Genomic DNA, 19,511 nt, shown 5'->3' on the forward strand with positions numbered 1-19,511 from the left:
GTATCCTCCAATACTTGATCTGAAGCATTAACCATTTACAGAAATGTCTTTTTCCATATCATATGAACAAGACTAATGTTACGACCAAGGTGGGAGCAATGCAGTCAATTCGGTCCCATCACTCCACAGGTTACAAGTTTTCCCACCTAACTGGAAAACAGCCAAATTAAACACTTTATTAACCCCCAGAACAAAATACACCAAGCCAAGTATCTTTAAACAACAACAAATTAACTATTTATGAATAAACTAAATCTTAAACACTATTAAAATAAATTTATATCTCAAGACCTTATAACTTCTTATTTATCCTAATCCCATGCACACACACATACATTCAAAAACTATCAGTTAACTGGTTTTAAAAATGGTGTTGTAAGTCCTGGTGGGTTACGTTCCCGGTTGATGAGGTGTCCCAGAGTAGAATAATCAGATGCCACTCAAAGTCTCCAGGTGAATTCGACGGAACAGTCTTTAATAGATAGGTATTCAAAGTATTTCAGCTGCAGCAGGCATCACACAGTTCTTTCAACGAGAAGCACAGCAATAGATCTACTTGGATTTTCAAACTGGCAGTCCTTCGGCAGAAACTTCACTGAGAATTCCAGCAAACACAAACAGGCAACAGAGATGGCTACTTCTGTAGCAAAGACTTAAGAGTTTTGAAGCAAAACAGAATTTACTACCTCCAACAATGAAAATGTTCTTTCCAGGGTTTTTTCCTTCTTAGGCAAACACAGTCTGACCTCAATGTAGATTTTCTCTGCTGAGATATAGACCGCTTATTTTCAGTAAGCACACTTCATTGTGCTCTAGTTCAGACTGGTTTCAGCCAGTCCCTGCACACAGTTAAATTGAAACATTACAGCACATCTCCTGCTGTTACCTAGGGAAAAGGCTGGCTATGGCACTGTTCTCAGAGAATCGAAAAAAACTTCTCTCTCTGTCTTAAAGGTACACTGTTTTTAAACCCACACCGTTTTAAACAGAGGGGAAAAAAATAGTTCCATGACACTGCTAACTAAATCTTCAAATTTTAAAAGGGTTAATAACTCTAAACTAAACTGAATGATGGCTCCTTCATTATAACATCCTGGTTATAGATCAATAAATATCTGCGGATACACAGAATACCAGTTATTGAGAACCAGTTCACAAAATCTCAGCAAAATCACAGGGTCAGTTAAAATACAAGTCAATGTTGATTGCTCGGCATTCTAAGTCAGCAAGATGTTGGAGTGAGGTGCCAAATGACACAGCATTTAAGTGGGATTAAAACTAAGTTCAGATTAAATGGCATTAAATCATAGGTCTTTCACGACACTGTTTCATGACATTATACAGTTCATCTGGCTCCCCCTCACAGAAAGATATCATTAATGATTCTCTCTTATTAGGTACTAATCCCCATTCTTCAAATCTGTCATCATCAGCCCTCTCCACAAAAGAGCCAATACTTGACCCCCCCCATCCTTGCAAACTACCACCCCATATCCAACTTCCTTTCCTCTCCAGTGTCCTTGAACATGCTGTCACCTCTTAAATCTACGTCCATCTTTCTTGGAACTCCATGTTTGAATCCCTCCAATCAGGTTTCCGCCCCTGCCACAGTTATCAAAATGGCTCCTAGAAAAGTTGCAAATGACATCCTATGTGACCAAAACAAAGGTAAACTATCCCGCCTGGTCCTTCTTGACCTGTTTGCAGCCTTTAATATGGCTGACCACACCATCCTCCTCCATCACCTCTCCACCATTGTCCAGCTGGGACTGCACTGATCTTCTGGTTCCACTCTTATCTAAACATTCCTAGCCAGAGAATCACCTGCAATGGCTTCTCTTCCCGCTCCTGCGCCGTTATCTCTGGTGTCCCTTAAGGATCTATCCTTGGTTTCCTCCTATTTCTCGTCTACATGCTGCCCCTCAGCATCATCATCTGAAGACACAGCATCTGCTTCCACACATGCACTGACAATGCCCAGCTTTTCTCACCACCACCTCTCAACTTCTCCATTGTCTCTAAATTGCCTAATCTCCAGTGGTGGATGGGCAGAAAATTCCCCCAACTAAACATTGGGAAGACCCAAGCCATTGTTTTCAGTCTCTGCCACAAACTCTTTTCCCTAATCACTGTCTCCCTCCCTTTCCCTGGCAACTGTCTGAGGTTGAAACACACTGTTCACAACCTTGGTATCATATTTGTTCTTGAGATGAGCTTCCAATCACATATCTGCGCCATGCCTTATTGTATCCACTCTTAAAATTTAGCCTCCGTAAAGGGGCTCACTAATCTCCAAGTTTTAGATCTGCAAAAGCCACCCAAAGCATTAACCCACCTTTACTTTTTGCAGATGTTGACAGACTTGCTACACACTGCCAGCATTTACCAGCTTTTAGCGCAGCAATACTACCAAAATGTGTCCTTTCAGGCATTTTTAGATTTGAAGGGATTTTTTTTTTTTAAATTACTGAATTGGAAAATATCATTGCTATGAGAGATAATGGGTGTACTTTATTTTTTAAGGCACGCACACATTTACTTGCTGCTGGAATTTCTGGTCTTATCGACAGACTATGAAGGTCCAGTGTCAAGAATGGGGCAATGTCTACATCCCGATCTATTGATAATGTTTTTAATTGCCACACAAACCTGTGGAGTTTCTTCATCTGATAAGTTTTTCCTCCCCCTGCATCCCATGAAGGAGGCTCCTGTGCACAGAATTCCCACAACATAAGCTGCTATTATACTGGAGCCGGGTCTGGTGAGAACAAGCTGTCAATGCGCAAGTGTCACGTCTTGATGTCCACATGGGCGCGATATGACATCACAAGTTGATGCCCACATATAGCATGTGTGTGATGTCATAAACATGTACCATGTTATCATCAACTCGTGCTGCAGAAACCAGAGCATTGCATGTGCTGGGCCTGAGAAAAGCACCAACAGTGAGGAAATGGTTTAAAAAAAAAGCGGGATCTTACTGCCAATCAGCCTAAAAAAAACCGCAAAGTTTTACCTTCATCTGGCTGTCAACTGTTGAAGATCCAAACTACAGAACCAGCTGGAGAATATCAATATAAAAGCAGCTTAAGGTTTAATACTCAGCAGTTCAGTGGATTAAATATGCATCCCGCTGCTCGATACCATTTAATTTTATGCATCACCAGGCTGCAATTTATAAATTTGGTTTTATGTTGACACAAAACGAAACTCAAAAAGGCAAATTATATGAAATGTGAAATTTTCAAATGAAATGGATTTTCCAGAAATTTCTTATTTACAGAAGTTTCTTACTATATGAGCCATTACCACCCTGATAGAAATCACCACACCAACACACAGGGTACTCACTTTAAGCTGCCCTATCTTTTTAAATCGGTACACTTCATTTTCCCAGAGATCCATGTTTTTACCAAGAATCTTCTGACATTTTCTAGAAGACAACAATGCGAACATTTAAAAAAAATCATGTGACATTCTCTTCGAGGTAACCTTTAAAAATATGTTAACATGCATTACCTTGCAGCTCCATGATAGTCTCCTTTGTCCACCAGGTAGTTTACATAGGCTCTGCCAATATCCTACAAAATGGAAGGCCATCAAAACAGATATTTAATTCTGTGCTGATACATTTTCATGCGACACATTCTTTACCTGTTGACAAGATGTTTGACTATCTATGTCATTTATAATGCACTACCTGCTCTCTCATAAATCTCTTCATTTCCATCTGCTGATACTCTTCAGCTGTGGCATATTGAGTTGCCAGTGGTCACAATGGGTAGAATGGGTGTCAAATCACACTACCAATTAAAAATGGACCAGTCTTTAAGTTAGTGACCATCGGGGAACTAAACAATAAAAACGAAACCTATGCTGCGTTCTCTGCTTCTCTCCCATTTACACAGGAAAAGGTGCAGGCCATTCAGCCCCTCGAGCCTGTTCCGCCACTCAGTTAGAGCATGGCTGTTCTGTACCTCAGCCCTATTTAACAACCTTCAATCCATACCCAATGATGCCCTTGGCTGATTTTAAAAAAAACCTGTCAACCTCTTCCTTGAAAATTTCAACTGACCTACTTTCCACAACCTTTTTGGGAGCAGCGGGAGGGGGTGGAGGGGGGAAGAGAATTCCAGATTTCCACTACCCTTTGTGTGAAAATGTGCTTTCTGCTTTTACTCCCATATGACATGTAAAATCTCTGCTCATAATGTGAAATTCCACTGAATGATAAAGCTCAACTTTGTGCCAAATACATCAAATACTGTGACAAATTCCAGTTGTAGCCAGAGAATAACCTGTAATGGCATCTCTTCCCGCTCCCACACCATTACCTCTGATGTCGCCTGGCACCCACACTGCTACCTCTGATATCCCCCAAGGATCTACCCTTGGTCCCCTCCTATTTCTCACTTGCATGGTACCATTCGGCGACATCATCCGAAAACACAGCATCAGTTTCCACATGTACACTGGCAACACCAAGCTCTACCTCTCCACTGTCTCTAAATGGTCAGACCTCTTGTCTGCCATCCGATGCTAGAATGTCAGAAATTTCCTCCAACTGAATACCAGAACAGCCAATTCATTGTCTTCTGTCCCCATTACAAACTCTACTACCTAGCCACCGACTCCATCCCACTCTCTGGCAACTGTCTGGAGCTGAATCAGACTGTTCACAACGTTGGTGTCATATTTAACCCTGAGATGAACTTCCAACCACATATCTGCACCATCAATAAGACTGCTTATTTCCACTTCATTAACATCCATCAACTCCTCTCCTGTCTCAGCTCATCTGCTACTCCTAGTCAGCCTCTTACGTTCTACCCTCCATAAATCTGAGGTCATCCAAAACTCTGCTGCCCATGTCCTAACTTGCCCCAAGCCCCCTTCACTCATCAGCATAGTGCTCGCTGATCTACGGTGGCGCCTGGTTAAGCAACGCGGCAATTTTAAAATTCTCATCATCGTTTTCAAATCCCTCCATGGCCTCACCCCTCCGTTTCAATGTAATCTCCTCCGCTCCTACAACCCTCCAAGATATCTTCGTTCCTCTAATTCTAGCCTCTTGAGCATCCACGAGTTTAATCGCTCCGCCATCGGTGGTCATGTCTTTCGATGCCAAACCTCTAAATCCCCTCCCTTAGCCTCTCTACCGCGCTTTCCTCCTTTAAGACCCTCCTTTGGCCATGCTTTTGATGATCTGCCCGAATATCGCCTTATCTGGCTTAGTGTCAAATTTTTTTTGATGATGCTCCTGTGAAACATCTTGGGATGTTTTACTACATTAAAAATGCTACATAAGTGCAAGTTGTTGTTGTTATTTACCACCACATGCCACATACTAAGTTACCAGTATATTATGTCTTTTTATATTCCTCTGGCTGATTTCAGCTGCCATCATGGCTTCCTAAAAAACAGGAAGAAAAAATAAAAGTTGGCTAGCTTTTCCAGAATCCAGCATTTATAGACCAGCTTTCTTGCCATTTATATACAAAGGAAAAAGAGTAAAGGAAAGAAAACTTACTTCATACTTCTTTTTTTCAAGTAGCCATTCAATGTGATCATCTTGGTCCCTCTCCTTTGCCACTACAATGTCCCTCGGGCTGATGATATAAAACAGCGATTCACCATCGGAGTGTTCTGTTTGAGAGAAAGACGTTTTTCTTTTAAATTAAACCAGCCACATTTATACAAACTGTTTCACAAATCAAATTTTATTTTCAAAGTAGTAAATGATCACTGAAACTTCACAGCAAGAGCATGTCAATATAGACAACAGTCCTGCAACCAACACAGTGATGGGTGGGAAAATATCACAGACAAAATTCATGTCATGATTATACGAGCAAAAAAAATGTATTATGGAAAAACATAAATAAAATCAAATTACTGTTAAGTGAATGATGATTGTTTGAAATAGAACTGAAAACTCCATGAATGAATAAACAAGTAGGTAGGTAAATTAACAATAAAGAATCAGCTAACAATTCCATTAAACAGGCAAGCAAGAAGGGGTAACACTGAAATCACTCCAAATATTTTTTGAAAATATCTTCAATCACTGTCTTGTATATTCAGTAAAAATAAGGCTTGCATCATAAACATGTAAAAAATAATTCACAGAAAAATCCTTTAATTTGATTCATAAATAGGCAGGTCCCTTTGTCACAATCTTCTGTGTTCAGTTGTGGTACTCTTGCCAGACTCATAAGGTTGTGAGTTCAAATCCTACTATAGTGACTCAAGCCCACAAGCTGTGTGGACCCTTCATGTGCAGTACTGAGGGAGTGCTGCACTGTCAGAGGTGCCGTCTTTTGGATGAGATGTTAAATTGAGACTCTGTCCTTTTCTGTCCTGACCCTGTCTGGACGTAGAAGATCCCATGGCACTATTCTGAAGAGGAGCTGGGAAATTGACCCTGTGTCCTGACCAATATTCATCCCTCAGCTAACATTACTAAAACAGATTATCTGGTCATTTATCTGGTTGTTATTTGTGGAAACTTGCAGTATGAAATTTTGTTAGAGTCACATTTTGGCGAAAGGATCAAAAATACACAAAATCTTAAGTGTAAAAAAAGTCACAAATGTATACATATACATATATATATATACACACACGCATATATAATTTGAAAGATATTGTACTCTATTCTTAAGAGCAAGAATCATAAGGACTAAATTTGTGAAACCACACCCCCATACAAAGTCTGACCCATCAGGAATTTGATCACATGCTCCCTGAGATTCCTTTGACTGGAAAATTGTTGGAAGCATGTATCTAAATTCCAGAGTTGCACTCTTGATGGCCAAGAATCCCAGACAAGAGTAGGAATTTACAAAGTTACTCTATAAAGGTTTTATTAAGAGAAGCACAACGTTAATATACGAAGCTCTAACTTAGTACCAACATTTTTAGAAATTAAACTAATCTATTTTCTTTGCTTATTTCCCCTTCCAGGACTGCCAGTAAACTTCCAGCTTCTTGAAAAATTTTCCTTTAGAGATGCGAGAGCCTGCACAATGAATGCTGGCAGGCGATTCTAACAGCGTGCATCATACCAAAGCTTGATTCTGTCCTCAACTTGTACCCGCACATGTTATTTCCCGTGGAGAGCATTAGGTAGAAATCAGGAGTGAGAGCCCTGGCCGACGTTTCTGCTCTGTAGCCTAGAACCACAATAACAACTGTAGTCTCCCAAACTCTATCCTGTTGAGATCAGTGAACCAAACCTGGCACCTCTGGGCTTTATGGTTCAGTGCTACACCAAGCACTGAGCTTCAGGGAGCTATATCGATTTGCACTTGACCTGGCAATGTGACTGTTCTCAAACTTATTGTGGTGGACAATAGAATGGACGATTGGTAAATATTCTGCAATTTGACCACCTATCAGCTGCTCATTTTGAGTGCTGTAGCAGAATTCCATCAAGTTTGTTGGTTTGAGTGTGACTGATGGCTACTTTCAAATTGATCTTCAATTCATTGCAATGTTCAAATAAACAGTCTGATTTGTTCATTTTGGAGTTTGAGCATATGAAACCAAATCAGCTTTCATGGGCTGGGTTGAAACCTACACCTATTTCCCTTACAGCAAGGCTAATCTTAAACAGTTAATCACTGTCTATTTCTTACCCAAGCTGTAGTCTCTGCATTCATTTTCTTGGAAACCTCTTACGGATAAGGCATCAGAGGATATCTCCTCATACGAATCAGGTAGGTGGTGAACAATGTCAAGCCGCGGCCTTGCACAGTGCTCTTTATCCTATTCCATAAAGAAAAAGAATCACATTTCTTATTCGTGCAAATGTAGGCAAAACACTGCTCTCCATCTCTTGCTTTCTCCTCCCAATACATCTAACATCAATGTTAATGACTGTTTGATCCACTATGCTTCCATGATACAGATTGGAACACTGTGGTCCATTTTTTTCAGCTTCCCCCATAAATTAACCAAGACCAACACTTGCTCTCCAGTGGAAGGTAGATTCCAATCGACAGTGGAAACTGGGATATGATCGCCGGTCTTCTGATGTGCAAGACAATGCCAGGATTCTGCCCTGGCACATCATCATATATTCTTTATAAACATGCTTAAAAGCCACTCCCGTAGGTGAAACAATGGATCCTTACCAGGCTGTGACTCTAAAGCAAGTCGTGTTAAATTTGTTAAATCTGTCAGTTTTAATACCCGATAAACAGTATGTTTGATTATATATTGACATAGGTTTAATTCTTTGAAACAATCACAGGATGAGTGTAGTTTGGAAATAGCACTTTTAAACCTTTTTACAACATACAAAATCCCTTAAAACAGAATATCTCCCACTTCATGACAAAATAACTCTTTTTGTGGTTTCATTTATTCCCTATACAAAAGTCACAAATTCTGCTTATGTTTTCAAAATTTGCTACAAGAAAAAAAATTAAGATATTAGAGCTATAGGCACATTCACTTCCTATAGATTACCTAGAGATGTGTTAATTCTTAATCTTCACATATGGTTCACAAAGAAGTACTGCAATAAATTTGGAGAAGTACTTGAGACATGTCTCATTGAAGGTTTTAACACTGTAAAAGAGCCTTTTTAAGCAGATCATATATAAGCACAACTATATGCAAGGTAACTATACCTCACCACCTGACCAGATAACAGAGAGATTCACTCGATATGCAAAAATATTAAACACCGAGATGCATTAGAGTAAGGAGGCAGTGCAAGTAACTAGTGAATCCATATCAAGATTTATTCCCTTGCAGATGATCAAGTCAAAGCTTGTTAGTTGATTATCTCAATTCTTTAACATAGAAAAATAATGGTAAACGAAACACAGTTCCTAAGGAAGTCAAGTTTTGATTTTCCAAGAAGAAATTGACAAGTAAAATACCATGCGTAGTTGTACCAGTCAACATGGAATGTGCAATACAGTCGGTAACTTTGTAATTTGATGTACACACTGAAAATATTGACAGTATCTGACGTTGAGTTTGTGTAACTTCCGAGGGACAAACCACCCAACTGCAAACAACTACCTTCAACAACATTTATCAACAGTCCTACAGAAGCAGAGAAATCTCTCAGAGCACTTTACCAGGTGGGGATAGCGAGTAGAAACTTGAGCATTGAAGATTAAAGGATAAGCATCAAGAAGGGGCAAACAAAAACAAGGCTTTTAAGGAGAATGATGAAGGTTAAATTATGAAGACAGGCTCTACGAGCTTGGCTCATATTCCATTGAGTACAGAAGATTGAAGGATGATCTGATCAGGGTGTTTAAAATGTTAAAAGATTTGATAGGATAGGTAACGGAGAAAAGATTTCCTCGGGTGGGGGAAATCAAAAACAAGAAGATACGAATTTAAAATCAGAGCTGGGCCATTCAGGAAGTACTTTTTCACACAAGGGATATTAGAAATCTGAAATTAAAACAGAAAATATTTGAAACACAACTTTCCTCCAAAAGTCTGTGGACGTTAGGACAATTGAAGCGTTCAAGACTGAGATTGCTAGATTTTGGTTAGATAAGGGTATCAAGGAATAGAGAGCAAAGGCAGTAAATGAAGTTGAGGCTTCAGATCAGAGTGAAATAAATGAATTTTGGAGCAGGTTCAAGGGGCTGAATGGCCTACTCCTGTTCTTGTGTTTTTCAAGACAGGGAAGGAGTTGGCAAGACAGAGAAGTGTCAAGACAGAAATTTAAACAAAATTACTCTATGGTTCCATAGCAAGGTGCTTTTAGACTTTTTCCTTTTACTTATACATAAAACACACTGCCTTAATCTTCTCTATACCAGCGGTTAGACCAGAAGAGGAAAAGGATGACTGATGTTTACTGTTGAATTAGAAATTAGGCTTCTTCCATCTGATTTCCTGCTCTAAGCCACTTTCACCCAGCAACAAAAATGTCTCTCAACCTCAAAGGAAATGTCTTAGATGGTTTATCGTTTGCCACTCATGGCATTTTACCCCTTTTTGAGGAGGCGGGAGGTGTAAATTAGTGGATTGAGAGGTTTCTCCAGCATTCTAGTATGGCTTCGATCTTTTCAAAAAGAGGAGCTTCCTTCAAAAGGGAACCATAACAACTTTCCATTATGATCCTGTCAGGCAAATCCCCACCTACCAAGACTGAGGCACACGTTATTTCGCCACATGAACCTTAAAACTTTAAAAATTGCAATCTCTGACAGGAAAGATATTTTCATGGTAACAGACAATGTTGAAACAATGGGGATCCAGCACTGTTCCTCCAATACACAGAAGTGGTCACACGGCTGACTGACTGCGACAGAGAAATTTGAACCTCCAACCAAGGATATGAAAAGACTGTTCCATATAAGGAACTGATCACATGACTAGCCTGCTGGGTAACTTGAGGGGTTTTGTTTGAATTTGAACTGCCAAACAAAGGGGATTTGAGGGCAGAATGCCGTGTACTCCTGGAACTGAAGCAAGAACATCTCCCGCCTGCCTGCCTGTCTGCTCATCTCTCAGGGAACTGAAACCATTGAAGACACGTGAAACTCAAAGACAGAAAGGTCTGCCACGTGAACAAAGTTTTAAGATGATTATTGGGCCCCAAAAAAACACAAGACTATAACTTCAATCGAGGACTACAGCGAGCCCGAGAAACAGTAACCAGATATTGCCTTAAACTGTCCTACTCATCTTTTCTTCTGCTCTTTTCTATTCCTACCTGCGTGTTTATAATCGCGTGTGCAGGCTAACGTAAGTGTGTCGTATATCCGTAGGCGTGAACCGTATTAGGGTTTAAGTTTTAAGGTTTTAATAAATTTCCTCTTTTGGTTTTAAACCAAAGAAAGGCTGTGTGAGCTCAGTTCTTTGCCTTATAATTGGAAACTGTGAAAACAGGTTCAAAAGGGGAGCTCTAAACTCAGTGTGTGTAAAATTAAACCTTGTTACAATAAGACTAGGTGAAGACAACAAGAGACTCCTAGACACATTGTTCACCTGGTCATAACAATCCTCAGAAAGGCTTGAAATATACAGCCAGGCAGAACAGAATGCCATCAACAACTGAAACTTTCCACTCTTTAAGGGCCTTAATAGATTGAATCTAAGCCATTTGTTGGTGCATTGATTTACTCAGTGGATCTAATGAGCAGCTATTTTTATTTGTAGAAGACTTGCCCACATTAGGTTTCATCTACCATCGTCCTACTCACCAAACATATTTTGTCCAACTCATTTTGTACTTCAAGCAGCTTCCTCAACTGGCCTCCTAAATTTGGTATTATGTGCAAATTCAACAATTTTGCCTCGGTTTTCTGAATCCAAGTCATTGATGTAAATTAACACAATAGGGGTTCCAACATCAATCATAGAGCACCCTATTCAGCACATCTTCTGCCTGACACTTGACATTGCTCCTCAAGCAAGTCTATCCTTCAGCCAGTTTTTTTTTTACCCATTCCCAAGTTTTACCCTGAATTCCACAACATTCAGCGGAACTTTCATGTGAAACTTGGTCACATGAGCGACATCATACAGTGATCTGATAGCAAGGACAGATGACATGGTGGGTCTTTATGTTGTTGAGAAATTTGATCTTTGTAAAACAAAGCCATTATTTTAATACTTTTTAAAAAAGAAAATCAATGCACAATGGGAGAAGAGTCTGAACAAAAAGTATCACTCTGACACTTCATCTTTCCTTTAACTGCACAGTTTTAAATCACTACTGATTGAATGTTCCCTTACCATTTGTTCCAACATCTCGTTCACATACATTAGGAGAACTAAACGTTCACCAAGAGGTGCCAGTCCACTGATGTAAAACTCTGACTCAAAGGCAGACACTGCAAAGAAAAACATTGCACATCACAGCCACATTTTTTAATCTGCAGAGGTGCAAAGAACCATGCTTACTTAAGATATGATGCAGTTAGTGTTCTCACTTCATAATGAATATTGATAAATAGCGACGGAAGAATGAGAGCCAAGTGAGAAATAACAGTTCTGATGAAGGGTCACTGCCCTAAACGTGAACTCTGCTTCTCTTTCCACAGATGCTGACAGACCGGAGTATTTCCAGCATTTCTTGTTTTTATTTCAGATTTCCAGCATCTGCAGTATTTTGCTTATATTATATATTATATTATATATGAGAAATAACAGTGGTGGATTCTCCAATGGGGTTATATCTCCAGTAAAACCATTTTTCTCTATGTGTCCTAATCTCATCCTTGGTAAGATTACAGCTCTAAAAATGCTGTAATGTACTAAATACTGAAAAATGTCTCAATGCATCATTATATTAACAAAGTCAAGGAAAACCTATTAGGTCTGAAGTGGTGTTCAATTCACACCTGTTACAATACATGACCTATTCAGGGCATTGAAGGTACTGTGTCTGAAAGTCTTCAAATTTGTAATTCTAAAATGGGAATGGAAGCCTGTTCCCTTTAGCTGTACTCTTGCTTTGAGGCTAAATATATTCTTTTTCAATTTTTAGAGTACCTTTCAGGATTAAAACTTATAAAATTGGTTAATTTAAGTAATTTGAGTTATGTTAGCAAAGAGAATTCTATAGTCTTTAAGTCTAAAAAATACATCAAGAAAAGTTTCACTGTCTATAATCACATAGTAATAACTCTTCGCAGTTTTAGTACCCCAGTAAGATTATATACCTGTCATCTTAGCACTTTAAAAATATGTCCTCTACACAGCATAGCACAAAGAGGGAAAACAGCAAGGACAGCTTCATGGTGGTGTTTACATTTGGAAGGACCCAGGCAACACGGCTGAAGAAATATCTTTCATTTAGTGTTCCTCAGAAAACTAACTGCGTCTCCATCAGAGCAGAAAATGGATCTCTAACTAAATGATCATTAACTCGCAATTCTGGTTGAGAATCTGACCAAGGGACTCGAACAGCAGGTGCCTCTTGTGTGGAAGTGAAAGAAGAGAGATTGCTTCAACAATGCCCAGTAGTGAGAGTATCAAAGAACTGTTAGTGTCAAGGCTGCCAGAATCAAAGCTACCTGTTCTTTATTTTCACTTTTTCTCATGCATTGTAGATAAGATAAATGCTGAGGAATGCAGCCGTTTCAGCAACTATGTTTCTATTCTTTCTCCAAGATTTTGGGAGATATATGCAGTTCATAGTTGCAAACTATGAAAAAATAGGCCTATTTTTTTGAAAAGACCAATTCCCAAGAATTTTCAGTCATACCACTCAATGAAGGACTGTTGAGTTAGAATGTTGACCATCCCAAGTGAATGGGTAAGAGATTGAAAGCATGATTCTTCTATCAAATTCCAATTTGAAACATGTCAGTGACGAAAGAGCAAAGAACAATTCCTGCCATTTTTTGATGAAATACCCAGAGAACTGTTGTAGGGCAGAGCGTGGAAGTTCAACATAATCACCAGAGCCATGTGCATTTGGCTAAAATCCAAAGATCACCAGCTCATTCTATGTACTTTTTAACTGAGTACTCTACCCTCCCCTCAATGTGCACTTTAAGAATTTAGTAATTTATCAGTTATTGATAACAGAGTTGGTGTTGCAGGTCATAGTCTTAGAACATTTGTCACTTGGACAAAAGCCTGGGCTGCCTTTGCTAGAGTAGCACTGTGAAGTGATGGACCTCTTCACAATTGGGCTCCTTGTGGGGTTGGAGGAATGCCAATGCTGTATGAGCAACCAGAAATGCAGAACTTCTTTTTAAACACATCCAGCTCAGTACAGCTGTGACAGTTGAGTCCCTGCTACGATGCTTTATTAGACAGCAGCCCAGCTGGTGCTGGAGGCTGACTTGGCCTGTGGCTAAAGCAAGGCATCCCTAGAATAACTATAATGTTTACAGACTGCTAGCAAACACTGAACCCCGTTATGAAATCAGCTGCATCTCATTAAGGGATACTCAATGACCTTGGTTTGCAGGCAGATCAGAAATATGCAGCCAAGCATATTGATATGCTGTTGGCAGAAGACTGCACTTATGTTTCAGGCATACACAATAACATATTACTGCAGGAAAGTGAGTCACATGACAGTTCAGCCAAAAGTTTCCTTAAAAGGATCTTGCACAGTACACATAAGGCGGCCCTTTAATGCAAAAATACTGCCCAATGAATATGGTAGCAGGATAATTGGATCGGCAGTTTTAGTAAGCTAGAGTCCAACAATTTGCACCTTTCATTCCCATGGAAGCACAGGGTTCTCCCCATATTCTCTCTGCAGCTCAAGGCGCCCAACTCTGCAGACTGGCTTTGGTACCTTTTTACTTCAATTAGGAAAAGAAAAAGTAGAATTAGCTGATAAAACATACAAGGGCACTAAACTGGCTTGTGCAGCTTGTACAGTCACCATTGGCATCACAGAGGCTGCATGTCATCTTCCCTCATTGTAGTCCACAAAGTCGGACCTTTTAAAAACACAAATAAATGTTCCAGCTCTGTAGTTAATCCCAATTGAGCAATCCAGAAAGCCTAAGCTTTCCTGTAATCATTCAATCCGTGCTTGAAAACCAGCTCTATAAACTGGTGAGGTCAAATGCCCAAATGCTTATTGCACAGAGTTTGAAGGCCTTTGGTGTGATAATCAGATGATTACAAAAAGAGAGAAAAATGTTGACCATACTTTGTAAAACAACAAAGCAGTGAACAGAAGCCCGTCAGCATGAGAAATGACAGTTTGTCCTTTGCTGGCACTCGATGCATCAAGCCAAAGGTTCGATACAGTTAACATTCCGACCCTGCACCCGTGCAGTTCTTGTTGACAACCTGGGCTTCCTTCTGCTCAGAATTAGGTACAACTTGTTGGATGAGGAATAATTTAACTTAATGGCCAAATTGTGCATCAGTGCATTGCACTCTGTTCATTCTTGCACTACTCAAACTTGTGGGTTTTTCACACATGTAAAAATGCTCTTTGGTCTTTTTCTTTCTCAGCCTCAAAAGGTACAGGGGGTAAAAGTTGATTATAAATAGCTGGTAAGTTATTATACTAGCAAGTTTTTTTTCTCATTGTAAAAGTAAGTAATGGCGAGGCAGCTTGGCCAAGCAGAATGTACCTCCTGTACAATGTGGGAGGTCGTGGAAGTGCCATGGGACCTTGGTGAACATGTCTTCAGAAAGTGTCTTGGTTGCAGAAGCTTGAGCTTCGGGTTTCGGAGATCGAGCGGTGGCTGGGGTCACTGTAGTGCATCTGCGAGGTGGAGGACTACGTGGATGGCATGTTTCAGGAGGTAGTCAAGCCTGTGCTGAGGCGAGCACAGTCGGGGGGTGACTGGGTGGGTGCCGGACGGACAAAGATATCAGGGCAGATAGTACAGGAGTCCCCAGAGGACATCCCACTTTCTAACCGGTGTTCAATTCTGAGTACCGATGGGGGAGATGGTTCCTCTGGAGAATGCACCAAGAGTCAAGACCGAATGTCATGGCTGACTCAGCTGTGCTGGGATGGAGAAAAAGGAACAAGAGGGCAATAGTGGTAGGGGATTCTATGGTTAGAGGAACAGATAGGCGTTTCTGTGGTCGCAGATGTGATTCCAGGATGGTATGTTGCCTCCCTGGCGTAAGGGACCTGGATATCACTGAGCGGCTACAAAGTATTCTGGAGGGTGAGGGTGCAGAGCCAGAGGTCGTGGTCCAAAGAACAATACGGCACAGGAACAGGCCATTTGGCCCTCCAAGCCTGCGCCGATCTTGATGCCTGCCTAAACTAAAATCTTCTGAACTTCCGGGGACCATATCCCTCTATTCCCATCCTATTCATGTATATGTCTAGATGTCTCTTAAACGTCATTATCACACCTGCTTCCACCACCTCCCCCAGCAGCAAGTTCCAGGCACTCACCACCCTCTGTGTAAAGAACTTGCCTCGCACATACCCTCTTAACTTTGCCCCTCTCACCTTAAACCTATGTCCCCTAGTAACTGACTCTCCACCCTGGGAAAAAGCTTCTGACTATCCACTCTGTCCATGCCGCTCATAACTTTGTAAACCTCTATCATGTCACCCCTCCACCTCCGTCGTTCCAGTGAAAACAATCCGAGTTTTTCCAACCTCTCCTCATAGCTAATGCCCTCCAGACCAGGCAACATCCTGGTAAACCTCTTCTGTACCCTCTCCAAAGCCTCCACGTCCTTCTGGTAGTGTGGTGACCAGAATTGCATGCAATATTCTAAGTGTGGCCCAACTAAAGTTCTGTACAGCTGCAGCATGACTTGCCAATTTTTATACTTTATGCCACGACCGATGAAGGCAAGCATGCCGTATGCCTTCTTGACTACCTTATCCACCTGCGTTGCCACTTTGTGACCTGTGGACCTGTACGCCCAGATCTCTCTGCCTGTCAATACTCCTAAGGGTTCTGCCATTTACTGTATACTTCCCACCTGCATTAGACCTTCCAAAATGCATTACCTCACATTTGTCCGGATTAAACTCCATCTGCCATTTCTCCGCCCAAGTCTCCAACCGATCTATATCCTGCTGTATCCTCTCACAATCCTCATCACTATCCGCAACTCCACCAATCTTTGTGTCGTCCGCAAACTTACTCATCAGACCAGCTACATTTTCCTCCAAATCATTTATATATACTACAAAGAGCAAAGGTCCCAGCACTGATCCCTGCGGAACACCAACAGTCACATCCCTCCATTCAGAAAAGCACCCTTCCACTGCTACCCTCTGTCTTCTATGACAGAGCCAGTTCTGCATCCATCTTGCCAGCTCACCTCTGATCCCGTGTGACTTCACCTTTTGTACCAGTCTGCCATGAGGGACCTTGTCAAAGGCTTCACTGAAGTCCATATAGATAACATCCACTCCCCTTCCTTCATCAATCATCTTTGTCACTTCCTCAAAAAACTCAATCAAATTAGTGAGACACGACCCTCCCCTTCACAAAACCATGATGCCTCTCGCTAATAAGTTTGTTTGTTTCCAAATGGGAGTAAATCCTGTCCTGAAGAATCCTCTCTAATAATTTCCCTACCACTGACGTAAGGCCTATAATTTCCTGGATTATCCTTGCTACCCTTATTAAACAAAGGAACAACATTAGCTATTCTCCAGTCCTCTGGGACCTCACCTGTAGCCACTGAGGATGCAAAGATTTCTGTCAAGACCCCAGCAATTTCTTCCCTTGCCTCCCTTAGTATTTTGGGGTAGATCCCATCAGGCCCTAAGGACTTATCTACCTTATTGCTTTGCAAGACACCCAACACCTCCTCCTTTTTGATAATGAGATGACTGAGACTATCTACAGTCCCTTCCCTAGGCTCATCATCCACCAAGTCCTTCTCTTTGGTGATACTGATGCAAAGTACTCATTTAGTACCTCGCCTATTTCCTCTGGCTCCACACATACGTTCCCTTCTCTGTCCTTGAGCGGGCCAACCCTTTCCCTAGTTACCCTCTTGCTCTTTATATATGTATAAAAAGCCTTTGGATTATCCTTGATCCTGTTTGCCAATGACTTTTCATAACCCCTTTTAGCCCTCCTGACTCCTTGCTTAAGTTCCTTTCTACTGTCGTTATATTCCTCAAGGGATTCGTCTGTTCCTAGCCTTCCAGCCCTTACGAATGCTTCCTTTTTCTTTTTGGCTAGGCTCACAATATCCCGCATAATCCAAGGTTCCCGAAACTTGCCAAACTTATCCTTCTTCCTCACAGGAACATGCTGGTCCTGGATTCTAATCAACTGACATTTGAAAGACTCCCACATGTCAGATGTTGATTTACCCTCAAATAGCCGCCCCCCCAATCTAAATTCTTCAGTTCCTGCCTAATATTGTTATAATTAGCTTTCCCCAATTTAGCACCTTCACCCGAGGACTACTCTTATCCTTATCTACAAGTACCTTAAAACTTATGGAATTATGGTCACTGTTCCCGAAATGCTCCCCTACTGAAACTTAGACCACCTGGCCGGGCTCATTCCCCAATACCAGGTCCAGAATGGCCCCATCCCTAGTTGGACTGTCTACATATTGTTTCAAGAAGCCCTCCTGGATGCTCCTTACAAATTCTGCCCCATCCAAGCCCCTAGCACTAAGTGAGTCCCAGTCAATATAGGGGAAGTTAAAATCACCCACCACTACAACCCTGTTACCTTTACATCTTTCCAAAATCTGTCTACATATCTGCTCCTCTACCTCCCGCTGGCTGTTGGAAGGCCTGTAGTAAACCCCCAACATCGTGACTGCACCTTTCCTATTCCTGAACTCCACACATATTGCCTCACTGCACGACCCCTCCGAGGTGTCCTCCCGCAGTACAGCTGTGATATTCTCCTTAACAAGTAATGCAACTCCCCCACCCCTTTTACATCCTCCTCTATCCCGCCTGAAGCTTCTAAATCCTGGAACATTTAGCTGCCAATCCTGTCCTTCCCTCAACCAAGTCTCTGTAATAGCAACAAAATCATAGTTCCAAGTATTAATCCAAGCTCTAAGTTCATCTGCCTTACCTGTTATACTTCTTGCATTGAAACAAATGCACTTCAGACCACCAGTCCCGCTGTGCTCCGCAACATCTCCCTGCCTGCTCTTCCTCTTAGTCTTACTGGCCTTATTTACTAGTTCTCCCTCATTTATTTCACTTGCTGTCCTACTGCTCTGGTTCCCACCCCCCTGCCACACTAGTTTAAACCCTCCCGAGTGACGCTAGCAAACCTCGCAGCCAGGATATTTGTGCCCCTCCAGTTTAGATGCAACCTGTCCTTCTTGTACAGGTCCCATCTGTCCCTGAAACGATCCCAATGGTCCAGATATCTGAAACCCTCCCTTCTACACCAGCTGTTCAGCCACGTGTTTAGCTGCACTATCTTCTATTTCTAGCCTCACTGGCACGTGGCACAGGGAGTAATCCCGAGATTACAACCCTAGAGGTCCATGTTGGTACCAATGACATAGGTAGAAAGAGGGATGAGGTCCTGCAAAAAGAATTTAGGGAGCTAGGCAACAGATTAAAAAGTAGGACCTCAAAGGTTGTAATCTTTGGGCTTCTTCTGGTGCCACGGGCTAGTGAGTATTTGAATAGGAAGTTAGAGCAGAATGCAAGCATGGTTGGGGAGATGGTGCAGGAGGGAGGGCTTTAGAATCTTGGATTACTGGGCCTGTTTCTGGCAAAGGTGGGATCTGTATAAGATGGACGGGTTGCACCTGAACCAGAACGGGACCAGCATCCTTGCTGGGAGGTTTGTTAGTGTGTTGGGGGGGTGGTTTAAACTAATTTGGCAGGGGGATGGGATACAGAGTGGAAGCACAGTAGGGGGTGATGTACGATCAAATATAAATGTGAAGCTAAGTCAAACCGGAGGACAGAGTCAATGTAGACCTGTTGAGGCTCAGGCAAATAATGCAAGGCTGGATTGTATCTATTTGAATGCAAGGAGTCTAACTAGTAAGGCAGATGAATTGAGGGCATTGATTAACACATGGGAATATGATATCATTGCTATTACTGAGACATGGTTGATGGAAGGGCAGGACTGGCAGCTCAATATCCCAGAGTATAGAATCTTCTG

General features: G+C 41.5%; 1 protein-coding gene across 2 annotated transcripts in view; it reads right to left on the reverse strand.

Moving 5' to 3' along the window:
• The window catches only part of vps41 (VPS41 subunit of HOPS complex), a 197,715-nt gene that overhangs the window by 78,110 nt on the left and 100,094 nt on the right, over window positions 1–19,511 (reverse strand). For both annotated transcript variants that reach the window (XM_068032225.1, XM_068032224.1), the window contains exons 11-16: window positions 11,725–11,822; window positions 7,641–7,770; window positions 5,531–5,646; window positions 5,357–5,413; window positions 3,520–3,581; window positions 3,352–3,433 (exon numbers count right to left, since the gene is read on the reverse strand). In XM_068032225.1, coding sequence (XP_067888326.1) covers window positions 3,352–3,433; window positions 3,520–3,581; window positions 5,357–5,413; window positions 5,531–5,646; window positions 7,641–7,770; window positions 11,725–11,822 — 545 coding nt within the window. The remainder of the gene's footprint in view (window positions 1–3,351; window positions 3,434–3,519; window positions 3,582–5,356; window positions 5,414–5,530; window positions 5,647–7,640; window positions 7,771–11,724; window positions 11,823–19,511) is intronic.

The sequence above is a fragment of the Heterodontus francisci genome, chromosome 5 (genome assembly GCF_036365525.1).
Source record: "Heterodontus francisci isolate sHetFra1 chromosome 5, sHetFra1.hap1, whole genome shotgun sequence".
Taxonomy (NCBI): Eukaryota; Metazoa; Chordata; class Chondrichthyes; order Heterodontiformes; family Heterodontidae; genus Heterodontus; species Heterodontus francisci.